The 17,433-nt window shown below is 30.8% G+C and overlaps 1 protein-coding gene across 1 annotated transcript in view; it reads right to left on the bottom strand.

The window, feature by feature from the left end:
• Positions 1-15,628, bottom strand: part of LOC133324978 (guanine nucleotide-binding protein G(f) subunit alpha) — a 30,987-nt gene extending 15,359 nt beyond the window's left edge. Inside the window, exon 1 of the mRNA XM_061533803.1 lies at positions 15,604-15,628. Coding sequence (XP_061389787.1) covers positions 15,604-15,614 — 11 coding nt within the window. The 5' untranslated portion in view covers positions 15,615-15,628. The remainder of the gene's footprint in view (positions 1-15,603) is intronic.
• Positions 15,629-17,433: the final 1,805 nt, after the last annotated feature.

Here is a 17,433-nt window from a genome sequence, read left to right as displayed (position 1 = left end):
TTGGACAATGTGACGTATAAGTAATATGGAATATGGTGCCAAAACGTATACTGGACCGGACTTAATAAAAAAAGTATTTTTAATGATTCGTAGAAGCTTAAACATATTATTATTATATACATATATATTATATATATATATATATATATATATGCCTACATTATATATTATATATATATGCCTACTTTTATGAATTAGTATTAATGTTTTGTAATACAATTATCTCAAGTTTCTAATGAAAAGCCCTTGGGAAACCCCCGATGAATTTAAACTAAATTACCATAACGGGGTTTTACTTTTTATTTTCAATTGCAATTAAAATAATTGAATTTCAAATCGAAAAGGTTGAATAAATCTTAACTAATTTATAATGAACGTGTTTTAATATGACATTTTATTTGAAATCTCGCCGCAACGTGACAGCTAATGGCAATCACATTTCAATTAAATGCAGTTAAATAAAAAAAAATAGTTAAGTTATTTTATTTTCAGAATAACTAATTCAAACTCCTAACAAAGTGATTTCAACAATAAAAAAAAAAAAACAAATAAAACCAAGCAAAAAATGTGTTAAATCGCTATTAACCACAGCAGCAATATTAAATACAAACAAAATATATTGGATTATTACGCTTGGCTAAAGATTTGTTCACGTTTAAAGACGAAATTACCAGAGAATGCTTAGCTTTTTGATGAATTGCTAATAAAATCCGATTTCAATTGGTATGCATTGAATTGGAAAAAAATATGAATTGAATGAAATTAATTCACACTATTGGTGAGAGGCAGCGAGCGCGTGCTTTTGACAAAGTGTGTGATTCGATTTTTTTTTGTATGTGATTTTTTGTTTAGATAAATCAAATAAAGAGATTTCAAAAATGTTTTAGGGTTTCCGGAAGAGAATTTTTCAAATATTATCGCACTTCTTCTATTGTGAAATTGTTTTAAGTCTCCAAATCAAAATCTTTATCTTTGGTATAGAAAATAGCTGCATGACAAATGGCAAATTTCTTGGAATTGTTGTGATTTCCCTTTTAGGTTGCAATGTTTTTTTATATTCTTTTGCTATATAGAACATGTTTTTGTCATTTTTATCTACAATATTATTTACGATAGAGCGATAATAGAACAATTATTAGAACAACAATTTATCGTTAAATGCAAGAAACGTGTGAAACGTTGTGTCTCGATATTTTGTGATTGGTTCTATCTGCTCAGAAGCAGATTTTTATTATCTGTATTATTGGAAATATAATGGTGGGGGTTTGAAGGAGTTTTTTTTTGTCAAAATCTTTTAGAGATGTTAAGAGAGGATATATATATATTATAAGGATTATCAAAAGTCTTTACAGGTCTTTTTGAAAGTAAGTTTTTAGGACTAACAAAATCTGGAGATATATTTCTAAATCCAAACCAGAGCTTGGATTTTTTAAATAATAATATTTAAATACCTGTAGACAGTGATTTAATTATAATTCGTTGAGGCGTATAAGTAATATTAATTTATTTGGGCAATGTAACGTATGATAAATACGTAAAATATTGTCAAAACGTATACGACATGGTTAAATTGTAGTTTTAACCAGGATTTATTAAAGATAATTTTTTGTTAAAAAAATATTATTATTATTTCAAGGATCCGCAGTATCTCTGAATAAAAAAATGTGGATCTTTTCAAAAGTGTTTATAATTAACGACAAATTAAAACCAGTGAGCAGAGCAGTATAGTCGGACAGGGCCGACCATATGATACCCTACACAACTTCCACGAAACTATTACTTTCTGTGGTTCTATATTCTGAGCTTGGGAAATATTTCGCGATATTTGCACCCTCTTGACAGACTAGAGGTGAAGAAATATTAAAAATATTCAGTACAGCCCTTCTAATCACTTGTCCAGATTCCCTTCACCGTGGGTTGTGTTGTGATGTTCGGCTTTCAATTTTGGCCTTTAGATCGACTCAAAAAAAAAAAAAAAAAACACCAAAACATCAAAAAATAAGTTTTCGGTTCATCCCAAAATTATTATCTGATCATCACCGAACATTATAGGCATTGTCGGTGACCATAACTTGAACCTCATGGAAAATTTCAAAGCGATCAGCGCTATATTTCCACCCTCTAGTATGGTAATGGGTTACTAAATAATATATGAATACGTAAGAACCTGTAAATATTTATGTGTAAGTCCTGCATCCGAGTACATACGACAATATAATTGGTATCAATTTCAAGGTCAACCACTCCTCTTGAACATAATATCAACTTCTCGGGTCTTGGACCTTCAGGTGCAAATATATACCCCATAGAATACACATTTTGTAATTTTTCACACAAAAGTCAGGGTTTATTTGACCAGCTAAATATTGACCGATCTTTATCAAAACAGGCATACTTATTCTTTGGTCCGATCCCCTTCTCCATGCAAAAATTCGCGGTGTTTGTGCCATAATTGCGGCCTCTGGAGTGTGCTGAAAAACCGACAAAAATAAAGTTTTTGGTCCATATCATCCCCTAAATATTAACCGATCTTTTCCAAAAACAATAGGGGTCTTCATTGGCCAGAAGCCATCCTACATGCAAAATTCCGTGAAGATTAGACCATAACACATGTCTAGATCGACTCAGCTAGTCGAGTTATGACTTAAAGGTGGTTTACTACCAATATTTCGCGGCGTTACAAACTTTTGGGGCTGCACAAAGCTATAATACCCTGACAACATAGTTGTGTAGGGTATAAAAAATTGTAGAACCTGAATTTGAAAAAATATATTATATATTTATATATAATTTTAGTTAAAACCAGAAAGGGGTTTAAGAGTAATTTTCAACGTATTTATACCCTCCACCACAATGTGGTTCAGGGTATTATGTCTTTGTACATATGTTTGTAGCAGGCAAAAGGAAACGCGATAGACACATGGTTCCTTTTGAGAATATGCATAGAATTACTTTCTGAGTCGATTTATGCATGTCCGTCCGTCTGTCCGTCTGTAGATGTTAAATTGTAAATAAATTACAGGCCGCATTCATGATCCGATTTGGATGAATTTTGGCACAAATTTCTAATTTGGCCCAAGGACGAACGCTATTGAAATTGGTGAAAATCTGTTCAGATTTAGATATAGCTCCCATATATATTTTCGTCCGATATAGGCACCAAAGTCTTTATATATATCTCTAGTTGCACGAAATTTGGCATAGAGTACTATATTAGGTCCAGAATGATGTGTGTTAAGTTTCAAGTAAATCGGATCAGATTTAGATATAGCTGAAGCACCAAAGTCCCTATATATCTTTCGATTTGCACGAAATTTGGTATAGAGCACTGAATTAGGTCCAGAATAATGTGTGTTAAGTTTCCTGAAAATCGGTTCAGATCTAGATATAGCTCCTATATAAATTTTCGTCCGATTTAATGTAAATGGTGCACTAAAGTCCCTATATATCTTCCGATTAGCACGAAATTCGGCCCAGGGTAATGAATTAGGTATAGAATGATGTGTGTTAAGTTTCCTGAACATCGGTTCAGATCTAGATATAGCTCCTATATAAATTTTCGTCCGATTTAATGTAAATGGAGCACCAAAGTCCCTATATATCTTTCGATTTGCGCGAAATTTGGCACAGCGTAATGAATTAGGTATAGGATGATGTGTGTTAAGTTTCCTAAAAAATCGGTTCAGATCTAGATATAGCTCCCCTATATAGTTTCGTCCGATTTAATGTAAATGGTCTACCAAAGCCCCTACATATGATTCGATTTGCACGAAATTTGGCACAGCGTAATGAATTAGGTCTTGAATGGTGTGTGTTAAGTTTCCTAAATCGTTGAAATCGGTTCAGATTTAGATATAGCTTCTATATCTGACCAAATGAAAAATTTAGTATAGGTTGCAGAATGACATGTTTATGGATTCAATTTCATTTTACTGGTCCTTTGTTAGGATTCATCTGTTGAATATACCCAAAGTGGTTTAGATAGGTTGCTGAATGACATGTTTAATGATTCAAATTCATTTTACTGGTCCTTTGTTAGGATTCATCTGTTGAATATACCCAAAGTGAAAGAGGTAATTTTTCAATTAATTTTTTTTTCAAGCATAATTTTTTTCAATGGCCTTGACTTTTGCTAAGAAAAAAAAAATTGGCATCATTTTGTGATGGATTTCCAATGACTTGTGAGCCTCAAATGATTGACTGCCTTTCTTTCAAAATTTTCTTTTTCCCAAACCCTACGCAAATTTCCATAAATATTTCATTTATCTCTTTTTGTATCGTGAATGTTCTTTTGGCAATACACACACACACAAACCTACCCCCAAAAAGTATTTATTGCATTTTTATGGTCATAAACCAGAAACAAAAAAAAAAAAAAAACAATGTTGTTGTTTTTATTTATTTAATGAGGGTTATTACACATTTCGTTAATTTTGTTTTTGAAATTGAATTGAAAGTAAATGCTTTTCTGGCAGTGGAAAATTTCATTCAAAAAAAAAATTTTTTTTTTGCCAAAATATTTAAACATACCAACTACAAAAACCACGTCATATTTATTATTTATAAACAATGACTAGTTGAATTTTTTGTGTTGTTGTTGGATTTTCAAACCTTCCCAAAACAAAAACGAAAGATAATTATTTTGACCTGCAATTTATCAGGCAATCATTGACGTTGGTTTTTTTATGTTGGGGGTGGGATTAATTTAAATATTTTTGTATTATTTGTAGTTATTAATAGAATGGAAAGGTAATCTGGCAAAAATATGATGCAGAATATATTGGGATGGAGCGAAGGGAAAATAAAAAAAATTGAAAATATAAAAATTAAATTTAAAAATAAATAATTGGATGATCCAATAAAAATTAAATTTAAAAATAAACAATTAGATGATCCAATTATTTATTTTTTAATTTAATTTTATATTTTCATTTTTTTTAATTTTAATTTAATTTTTTTATATTGTCCCGGCAGACTTAAAAATGCCGCGGATTTTTTGGGATGACTTGTAAAAATATTCTTATTTCTAAAATTTACAGAAATTTCTTTAATTCTGTCGAAGGCTAACCAAAATATTGTAGTCATTGTTCGTATTTTAAATTTGCAAGCATTTTCTTGTTTATAAATCTAAGCTAAATAAATAAACCAAAAAAACACAAACCCTTATACAATAAATAATTGTGAATTATTTCGCTTTTGTTATGAAATTCATTTAGCGGCGTGATATCATCTCGATCCGCAAGATAACCTCCAGAAGCATTTGCAATTAGCAACGAAGTGAATGAAGAGAATAACCGTTACAAAGACAACAAAAAGGCGGTCGCATTTACACAACAGCACTTCTTTTGAATAAATCAAAGGAATTTTTAAAGTTCCGCAAGTCATTGCTATGTTCGATATCTTATCTGGAGAAAAAAAAAAACGCATACATACCTACATATGTATGTATATGGAAAATAAGGAGTACAATAACCGATTGTCTGTAATAATGAATCGGGGGGCTCAGTGACTTGGATATCGTATTTCTCATAAACGATTGTTATTTATCTTGGACTATTTGTTTTTGTTCTTTTTTTGGTTTTTTTGCTCAATTAACTATTGTAATTTTGCAAATGTGCGATTGTGTGTGTGCAAACGAGATTCTTAACCGGAATGTAATTATATTACAATGACTTTTCAAAAAGAAGAAAAAATACTTTTTTGTTTTTTTTTTTTCTCCAATGGTTTCGCCGAAGTAATTGAACCGCATACACGTGTTTATTTAATGATAACAACAAGAACTAGAAAAATGCAAACTTAGGAATTTAGATCTTAAGTCGGAATAAAAAAGAATGTATCATTAGATTGTCACATGATATGATAATTTTACAAAGGAAATTCGAATCGTTGATTTTTAAAGACAAATTTTTTGAGGAATTTAAGAAAATTATTTCAAGGACCAGAGATATTCTAAAAACATTTTTTCCAATACCAGTTTTTAAGGACATTGAATTTTTAAATAAATTTTCTTTAAGCCGGAATTTTCCAAAATAATAATTTTTTCAATAGGAATCTAAGCGGAATTTTTTGTAAAGGTTAAATTTATATTTCTTGAATTTGTTTGTGTGCATTTTTTTTTAATTTTTCAGGGGGAAAATTGGGTTCAATTTTTTGAAGAATATTATTTTAGGGGAGTGGATTTCTTAAAAAAATATATATTTTTTCAAGACTATTTAGGCTTGGATTTCTTAAAAATATTTTTCACAGGATAGTTGAGGCCATGATATTAATATTGTGGATTTCTTAAAAAAATATTTTTTGCCAGGACAATTAAGACGTGGATTTCCTAAAAAAAATATTTTTTGCCAGGACAATTAAGGCGTGGATTTCATAAAAAAATATTTTTTGCCAGGACAATTAAGACGTGGATTTCCTAAAAAAATATTTTTTTGCCAGGACAATTAAGACGTGGATTTCTTAAAAAAATATTTTTGCCAGGACAATTAAAGCGTGGATTTCTCAAAAAAAATATTTGTTTCCCAGGACAATTAAGGCGTGGATTTCTTAAAAAGTATTTTTTGCCAGGACAATTAAGGCGTGGATTTCCTAAAAAAATATTTTTTTGTCAGGACAATTAAGGTTTGTATTTCTTAAAAAAATATTTTTTGCCAGGACAATTAAGGCGTGGATTTCTTAAAAAAATATTTTTTTACCAGGACAATTAAGGCGTGGATTTCTCAAAAAAAAACTATTTTTCCCAGGATAATTAAGGCGCGGATTTCTTAAAAAAAATGTTTTTTAAAGATTTTTTTTTCAAGATTTTAGACATGTATTTTTAATGAATATATTTTTTCAAAGGCCTATATAGTCGTGGTTTTTTAAGAATATTTAGTCTTGTATGTTTAAAAAAATATTTTTTCAAAAAATACATTTTTTTCAGAAACCAAATTTATATTTATACCCTACACAACTATGTTGTCAGGGTATTATAGCTTTGTGCAGCCGCAAGAGTTTGTAACGCCGCGAAATATTGGTCCTAGACTTAAAGGTATACCGATCGTCATATCTCGACTAGCTGAGTCGATCGAGATGTGTGTCCGTCCGAGATGTGTGTCCGTCCGCCTGTCCATTATAATTTGTAAACACGATACAGGCCACAGTTATGGACCAATTTTCACCAAATTTTGCATGGAGGATAGTTTCGGCCCAATGAAGACCCCTATTGTTTTTGGTAAAGTTTGGTTAATATTTAGTTAACATTTTTGTCGAGTTTTCTGGTCGCTCCAGAGGCCGCAGTTATGGTCCGAACATCGGGATCGGGCCTAAGAATAAGCATGCCGGTTTTGATAAAGATCGGACAATACTTAGCGGTTCAAATGGACCCTGACTTTTGTGTGAAAAATTGCAAAATTTGTATTTTATGACGTATATATTTAATCCTGAAGGACATATATCCGAGAAGTTGATAGTATATCGAAGAGGAGTTGTTGACCTTCAAATTGATACCAATTATATGGCTGTATGTACCCTGATGTGGGAGTTATACGTAATTAAGTAAAGGTGACTATGTGCATAGTATTACTATAACTCCATTAGAGGACGGAAATGTCGCGCTGATAGCTTTGAAATTGTACAGGAACTTCCGATTATGGTCAAGGACGACGCCTATAGTTTTCGGTGAAGTTGAGATTTCATTCAGGGGGTGCAATGAACCGAAAACTTTACTTTTGTCAGATTTTCTAGTCGCTCTAGAGGCAATTATTATATGTAGAACATCACATATTTTACAAGGTGAAGGGGATCTGACCAAATACTTAGAGCGGCTGTTTAGATGATGATCGGTCAATTTTGCGAGGGTCAAATCAACCAAAACCTAAAGTGACCAATTTTTTATTTTATGGCGTAAAAATTCACTTCAAGAAAAAACATTTTGGAAAATATGCAAGACTTAGAAAGATGAGTTGTTGATCTATAATAGGTAAAATAAAAATAAAAAATAGAACCGCCGAAAGTGTGCTTTTCATGGTAGTTGTGTAGGGTATCATATGGTCGGCCCCGTCCGACTATACTGCTCTGCTCACTGTTTTTTTATTTATTTTTATATATTTTTTTAAAGATATAGATACATAAAAATATATTTTTTAAATACTATCATAGTTTATATATTTTTTTGTAAGAAACAGAAACACATAATTATTTTTTTTTTTCAGTGTATAGACACAGTGGGTCATTTTTTCTGCTGTTGTCGATCTTATCAACGATAACTAAATTTAACCCAATTACCTCCCATCAGTTTATACACAAAACGTGTAAATTACATTAATTTCAAAATTATATTCAATTTTATTTTTTTTTATAACCCCTGCCATGTATATAGTTTCTCACGTGATTTTTCTTAATCACATATGGTGGCAATATATACAAGGCACATATATTTGTTCATACATATATATTCACAACCAATAACTACCGATGTCATAAAGATAACACCCATACGGACTTCTATCGGTAAAATATATGTATATAATTTTTGTTTCAAAGAAATAGTGTGTCTTATAAATTCTTTTCTTTTGACATTTTCGTGTGTTGTTTGTGCTATTATTGTGGTTGTTGTTGTTGGAAGGCATTACCAACAATAAGCTTGTATTGCCAAATATTATACTTTGTCTATATATATGTATGTATTAGCTGTCATAAAGATTATTGTTTTTTTAAGAGAGAGAGAGAGAGAGTCACTAATATATGTTCTAAGAGTTAGAGACTTAGGAAGTTTGAAGAAAAAAATTTCCCAACTTCATGGTTTGATTTATGACCCCAGGAGCCCAAAGAAGGCGTAAAATATTGTGAATCATTGCACAAATATAATTCTATATTTTTTTAATAAAAAAATTAACAAACAAATTTAACATTGAATGTAATTATTTTTCCCATTTTGATAACAAATTATTGTCATCAATCATAACAAAAATCGATTTGCCTGTCATCGATTTTTGTGTTTTTTTTCGTTTCCACTGCATTTTGGGTGAAAAGTTCAAAATGAAAATAAAAAATCTATCCTCCGGCGTCGCACATTCCGACGAAAGTTAATCTTTTTCTGATTAGCCCCTGTCAAACGAAGAAATTTATTATCAAAGTAGCGGGATCGTTTTTTTTTGTTAAGTGTTTAGTCTAAACATATGTTCGATAAAGTTATCGCATTTAAATTCTTTTTTTTTAATTTATTTAGGAGTAGAAAAAAAAAACAAACGCAATGAAGAAAGATAGAGAAATTGAGAGAGGAAAATTACCAGAATTAATTTGAACGCATTTTACGAACACAAATATTTAAAATAATGTCCTGTTGTCCAATAATTTAAAATTCTATATCGCAGCTATAGAATGATTTTGAAATGAAAGAGGTCCCAAGAGTCATTTAAGTGGACTTTTATAGCAATATTATTATATGACATCACCTATTGACCTATTATAAATGAATATTTTTAAGGCTTATCGAAGACAGAAATTGAATATTAAAAAAAATGCAAGGTCTTTTGGATCCATTTGCGTGAATTTTTAAGTAATATTTTGCTAGGCCCATCAGAGCCGCAAGACTGGATTTTTAAAGTACTATTTTTTAAGGCATATCTGAGTTACAAATGTGGATTAAAACAAAATGTAAGACCTATCTGATCCATAAGCGTCGATTTTTAAATAAATACTTTGCAAGGCTTATCGAATCCATTAGCATGGATTTTTAAGTATCATCAGAGCCATTTGCGATGGGCTTTAAATTAAAAAAGCTATAAAAGTGAATTTTTTTTAAAGATTCTATCTGAGTCAAGAGCGTGAACAATTTTAATGAGTTTTCATGGATTATCAGAGCCAAACCCGATAATTTTTTTTTCAAGACCTATCTGAGTTATAATATTTGAATATTTTCAAGACCTAAGAGGAGATTTTTAAATAAATATTTTTCATGGTATATTTTATTTATGCGATTGGATTTTTAATTAATAAATTTCAAGACCTGCTAGATCCCAAAGCGTGGATTTTTAAATGCTGCCAGAGCCCAAGGCGTGTATTTATTAAATAAAGTTTTTCAAGATCTGCCATAGCCCTAAGCGTGGATTTTTTAAATGAAGTTGTTCATGACCTGCCAGAACCCTAAGCGTGGATTTCACAAATGATGTCGCTCAAGACCCTCCAGAGCCCAAAGCGTGGATTTCACAAATGATGTCGCTCAAGACCCTCCAGAGGAAGATGTTTAAGACCTGAAGATCTTTAAGACCTGTCAGAGCCTTAATCGTGGATTTATTAAAGAAGCTTGTTCATGACCTCCAAGAGCCCAAAAACGTGGATTTCTTAAATGATGTCGCTCAAGACCCTCCAGAGGCCCAGGCGTGGATTTTTTAAATGAAGATGTTTAAGACCTGCCAGAGCCTTAATCGTGGAGTTTTTAAATGAAGATGTTTAAGACCTGTCAGAGCCTTAATCGTGGATTTTTGAAATAAACTTGTTCATGACCTCCAAGAGCCCTAAGCCTGGAGTTTTTGAATTAAGATGTTTAAGACCTGTCAGAGCCTTAATCGTGGATTTTTGAAATAAACTTGTTCATGACCTCCAAGAGCCCTAAGCCTGGATTTTTGAAATATACTTGTTCACGACCTCCAAGAGCCCTAAGTGTGGATTTATTAAATAGAGTTTTTTTCATGACATTCAAGAGCATAAAGCGATAATTTATTAAATGGGGTTCTTCAAGCGCCATATCATGACTTATCACAACCGCAAGGGTGAAGTTTTTAAAAGAATATTTTTCAAAGTTTTACAAAGGCTAACCCGTTTTTGGATTTTAAAAATAATTTTTGAAGATTTTGTTTAGGCATAACTTTAAGAGCCTCAAGCGAGAATTTATTAAATGGAGTTCTTCAAGAGCACTTTCATGACTTATCATAATTGTTAGCGTGAATTTTTTAAAGGAATATTTTTCAAGGTATTGCGGAGTTACAATGGTAGGCCATGTTTCGATTTTAAAAATAATTTTTGAAGATTTTGTTTAGGCACATCAATATATAAAACAAGGTTTAAGATCTATCACCTTAATTGCTTAATTTTTTTTTCAAATTATGGCCTATTTTTTCAGGACACATTGCGGAACCTTTAGACGTATATTATTAAAGGAATAATTTCCAATGTGGTACTATCCATTTCTTTTTATATGTTCTATATAGATACCGCAGAAGACTTCGATTATTTCGTTTATATATAAATGACCTTGAGAAGGTAATCTATAGTTGACTTATAAAATAATTTTATATTCGATTGAATTTCAGAAAACTGCCTTGAAATAGTTTGCAATTTCTTACCTCAGTGCCCATTTTTTTTTTTGCTCCAATTATAAATATATTTTCCCCCAATGATAATTATTTTTCCATTTATTTTATTCTTATAGACTAATTTCAAATCTCTTCGCAATGATTTATTTCATATTTGCAGTCAATGATAGTTGTCTATTTCTGTGCACTTTTTTGTTCACCACCCTTGGAGATAACAATATTCCATATGATCTCCTATTATTATCAGTATAACTAGACCAACTACTAGTTTTTTCCATTTTTTATTTAGTTTTATTAAAATAATACTATCTTCAATACGAAAATAGTTTTTCAATAGTAATGCTGCTTTGCTCTGCTGATGTATTTTTTATCGCCTAATACCGGTTATAAATCGTAATTTTATTAATAATGAACTTACATGCGAAGGAGAAGAAAAAGGGGTGTGAGTGTGTTGCGGAAGAGGGTAGACTATTAGGTGCTAGTAGCCAATGTCTATGAATTTTTACAACTTGGCAACAAAATGTTATAGAAATCATTCGATTTAGTTTTTAATTTTGATTCTCCATTGCTATTAGTTTTTGTTGTGTTTTTTCTGTTTTTTTTTTCGATTGCCAATGACTTATTAACAAGTTGTGGGTGGGTGTCAAAGAACCAAATTAGCAATGTTCGTACTAATCGGGTATATTCACGTGTAAGAGTCTTAGGGAGGAGGGGAGATGGGGTATTTTACATTAGCATTACAATATATGATAATTTTGAAAAAAGAGAATATATGTATTTATAGAATTTGTTTGAACAATTAATAACACCCACAATACCTTATGGTACCACCTGGATCCCCATATATTTGTTGTAAAATGGTATTAATTTGATTTTCACTTAAATATATTTTTTGTATTTTTGCAATTTATCGGACACATTCGATTATACAGAATTCGATCATAATCAGATAAATTGATCATATACAGAACGATATTTTTTCTAGTACAAAATATTTCATAAATATATGATGCAAATCGAAATTTGAAATCGTGTTCCTAATTATTGATACAAGAAAATAAATGGGAACTTCAGCGTGATGGAGAGCCCATGACTCCCATTGCTTAAATGTCATTGCGGGCATTGTGTGTATAAATTTACAGTACATCCTAGTTATACCCTCCGCATAGCGAAACATCCAGCAAGTTTCAAACGCTTTTTAAATTGCTTAAATTTGGCTATGGCAGATATTTTTCATACATTTCAGAAACATTTCCAAATTGGCTGAAATTTGGTATTTCGGATTCTAAATGATTTGAAAAGCTTCTTTGCTAAAAATTCTCAAATTAAATTTCCCGTTTTTTTATATCCACCATCCATTTTCGTATAGTATGACCATAGTTGCCATTATTGGTCCAAATTTTTGAATAGGGTTTACTGCCGACTTTTAATTATTATATTTTTCAAAACCTATTTTAGTAATGAGCCTGGATTTTTTTATTAAAAATTTTTTCTACACCTATCAGAGTCATAAGTGTAGATTTTTAAATTTTGGGTTTTCATGGTTCATAAGACTTACAGGAGTGGATTTTTAAATAGATTATTTTCAATGCATTTCAGAGTCATTGACATCGATTTTTAAAACGAGTTTTTCGTGGTCTATGAGAGTCTTAAGGCCTTTCTATCTAAGTCAAAAGTGTCGATATTTTATACGAGTTTTCATAGATTATCAGAGCCAAAACAGAAAATTTTATATTAATATTTTTCAAGACCCATCTGAGGATAAGGGATGATTTTTGAATATTTTCAAGACCTCAGATGAGACTTTTGGATTTTTAATTAATAAATTTATAGACCTGCCAGAGCCCTTAACATGGATTTTTTAAATGAAGATGTTCAAGACCTTCCGAAGCACTAATCGTGAATTGTTTTTAATTGTCAAATGAAGTTGGTCAAGATCTGCCACAGCCGTAAGCGTGGATTTATTAAATTATTAATATTGTTCATGATATGCGAAGGGCCTAACCGTGGATTTTTTAAAAGAAGATGTTCAAGACCTGCATTTACGCTTTCAAATTGTTGACAACGTTTCCCAACAAATTGATTTTGAATTCGAATTTCATATCTTAGGAGTGTCGGCCAACTCCTTTTAGAATAATCTTAGAATAGGTCCATATTTAGGCCCTATTGTCTGCTTTTTAATGTACATTTATAATTTTCTAAGACCTATTGACCATAAATTTAAATATTCTGGGTTCTTAGATATATCCTGATTTAAGAATTTTTTGACATAGACTGACATGGACTTACAGTAACAGTTCCTCCTGATTTTATGGATCTACTATCTTCAGTGAATCGCTGTAATTTGCTCATTTTGTACTCTGCGTGTTTCAGAATCGTCTGTAAATTGGATTCTAAGCCAGTAGATGAACTAATCGAACAAAATATTCTATAGAATATCTTTAAATGTTCGCCTATTAGAATAAAGCCGTTACATCATCAGTACATTCTGATTTCATGTATATATTGAAATCTACAAATTTGGGATTTTCAAAATTGTATACCTTCTAAATGTTAAGATCCGATATTGTCTATGTTTGTGGAGCATATTTGGAGACTTTCTTCACAATTTATGAATTTTCGAAATTGGTTACCTTCTTCTACGTAAAAAAAATACAGAGGTCTGTTGTATGCTAATATATGGACATTTTGAGACCCTATTTGCGTACTCTCTTCACAATTTATGCATTTGCGAAAATGATGACATATTATTCATAACGAAAGGTCAGTAGAGGTCTGATGTATGCTAGAAGACCTAGACCTAGAGAGGTCTTCAAAGGTGTGTTTATAGAAATGTGGGATCCTATAGACTATATCAAGATCGTCTACAGGATAGAAGTCCTTCTATAGAATACCTTCATATGATTTTTATGAAATTTAAAACCTTCCAAAGGTATTTTATAGAATAAAAGAGTACGCAAAGATATTCCATAGAATAGAAGGTCTACTATCAGATAGAATACCCGCTTGAATATAAGGCCTTCCAAAGGTTTTCTATTGAATAACATATCTTCTAAATTGAAGACCTTCTAAAAATCTTCTATAAAATTTATGATCTCATAAAGGTTTTCTATAGAATATAGTATAGAAAACATTCTAAATCCGTTGAGGAGAGGATTTTTAAAGATCTTCTATATAATAGAACCTTTTCCAAATTTCGTCTTTAAACATATTTCATAAAAAATTTATTTATAAGATATAAAACCTTCCAAAGATATTCCATAGAATAGAAGGTCTACTATCAAATAGAATACCCGTTTGAATATAAGGCCTTCCAAAGGGTTTCTATTGAATAAAATATCTTCTAAATTGAAGACCTTCTAAAAATCTTCTATAAAATTTATGATCTCATAAAGGGTTTCTATAGAATATATAATAGAAAACATTCTAAATTCTTTGAGGAGCGGTTTTTTCGTCTTTGAAAATATTTCATAAAAAAATGTATTTATGAGAATTAAAACCTTCCAAAGATATTTTGTTCCCAAAGATATTCCATAGAATAGAAGGTCTACTATCAAATAGAATACCCGCTTGAATATAAGGCCTTCCAAAGGTTTTCTATTGAATAAAATATCTTCTAAATTGAAGACCTTCTAAAAAATCGTCTATAAAATTGATGTTCTCATAAAAGTTTTCTAAAGAATCGAAAACATTCTAAGTTCGTTGAGGTTTTTTAAAGATCTTCCATAAAATAGAACTCTTTCTAAATTTCGTCTTTAATAATATTTCATAAACAATATATTTAAAGAAGTCCGCTCAAGGATAGAATAATTATAGAGATCTCCTATAGGGCAAAGTTCTTCTTAGGATAGTAGACAATCAAGTAGGCTTTTGAAGAAGACAATCTCAAGATTTTCTCGGCGGTAAAGGGCCATGTAGAGTTAGTTCAGCAGTCAGTCAATTATTCTTAAAATTATTCAATCTAAATATTTATAGGGTATTAGATCTTGATTTTTATATGATTTCTTCAAAACATTATAAAAAAAAACTCAAGAATCTGGCTCCTACTCTTTATTTAGTCATAACAGAATTCTGAAAGATCACAAGCTTTTGCAGTTTAGAGCAGCAGTGACTAATTTATTGGTCGAACATGATGCAGGATTTTTATGCTGATTATAATGTGATAAGAATTTTTTCATAACTGGATATTTAATTTTCAAAATGCCTTTCAAATTTATTATTGCTATATTTATCCCTATTCATATTTTCTTTTTTGATAAAGGAAACTTCAAAATATATATTTTTTTCGTTAAACCCACCCATTAGAACTTACACTAACTTCATTTTGATGAAAATGTTGATGGTGATGATCTGCTCCGATTGTAGAAGAATATCCAGGGATCAGAGTTGGAACTCTGCTACACAGTTTATCAGATTGTTATTGTTTTTTTTTTTTTTGGTTGTTGTTATATTTTCAAGTGGTACGTTTTACTGGTTTCTATTGTTTTCTTTTTATGATTTTGTTGTTGTTGCTGTTATTGTTTGTAATATATATTAAAAAAAAGGATTTCCTGTTGTTGCTTTTCAAGAGTTTCACACAGATAAAATGGGTAGTGTTTTATTTTCTGTTCTTTTTTACTGCTGTTGTTTTTGTGTTGCTGGGTACTATGGTCGCTCTTTGTCAAATAACACTTGAAATGAAAATATTTTCCCAATGATATTTTGTTTTCATTACTAAATTTAGGTTTTTGCGTGATGTGTGCCTATTAATTTTTTGCGGTTTTGTTGTTTTCTTTTTTTTTGTATTTTTTTTATGGGATTTCAAACCGGGCACTTGTAAGCAAAATCACTGTTGTTTTTGTTTATAGGAGGTTTGCGTGATTTATTACTGGCTGCTCTATATTTTTTTCTTTTGTTTCAGATTTACGGTTTAATTGCGGCAATTTATCTCATTCGCTATCTCATGCGTATGATTAATATCAATTTTAATAATAGCTTTTATTTCAGGCACTTTTTTCTTTGCTCTGCAAATTTATAAATATTTTTCCGTGTTTCACTTGCGGTTCCGTTAATCCGTAACGTCTGTTTGATAGTTAATAGCTGACACGACTGAAAGTAATTTTTCTGCCTGCAATCGTTTATAAATGAATTGGCCAAATAACGATAATGCTCGCTCGCTCGTTCGTATGTTCGGCTGTGTGGCAGGCTGACTAGGTAAAATGGTATTTGTATTTGTTCGATTGTGTTTTTTTTTTTTTTTTGTTTGTGTGTCGGTATAGCACAGAGTATTCTGCTGTTGTGGCTGCTTCTTCTTCTCCTAGCCAAAGAGTCGATCAATTATTTCTATAACAAAAACAACACCAGCAAAATATCAGCACCTATACAAATATCGAATAACAACAAAAGTGAACAACAGCCATTACCGAACAGGCAGAAAAAAAAATAATAACAACAGCAACAACAACAAGAGCACAAAATGTGATAAGATTAAACAACGAAGCTAATTTTTATATACATACAAACACACCTACTAGCATTACTTACCTATGTCGGTATAATAACAGAGTCCAGACGACTATGATATTTAGCACATCTACACAGCTATACGCATACATTTACATTTTGAGCTGAGTTAAGACAATAATTGTGTTTACAAATGTCTTCTAATGGATTACTCAATGTTCCAAAGAGCAAACGAGTGAGAGAGAGAGAGAGAACGAGGCAGAGAGATAAATAACAATATTTTTGTGATATTTGACCGAGATTTAATTGAATTATTTGTACTATTGAAAAATTCCTTCAATGGAACAGAAGAGAATTCCATAGAAAAGTAAAGGCATTTTTAAAAACTGTATACAGAGTTGAAGATATTATTTGCTACTGAAAAGAACGCTTTGAAGGACTATTATAATTTCGCATAAAAAACAAGAACTTATATATAAAGGCAATTATTTTATCGTATTCCATATAATGCAAGACTTTATAGTAAGTCCTTTAATACCCTATAAAAGACTTCAAAAGGTATTCTATATACTAAAAAACTTTTTTATGCTTATCTATAGAATAGAACACCTTCCGAAAGTATTTTATATAATAGAAGAGTTTCTAAAGAATTTCCATAGAAGAGAAGCTCTGCTATAAAATCTAGAATATAATACCATCC

This window comes from Musca vetustissima, unplaced genomic scaffold, assembly GCF_032173495.1.
Source record: "Musca vetustissima isolate MV318-11 ecotype Yass unplaced genomic scaffold, APGP_CSIRO_Mvet_v1 utg3682, whole genome shotgun sequence".
NCBI lineage: Eukaryota > Metazoa > Arthropoda > Insecta > Diptera > Muscidae > Musca > Musca vetustissima.
Note: the sequence above shows the minus strand (reverse complement) of the source record. Positions and strands in the feature narration are given on the sequence as shown.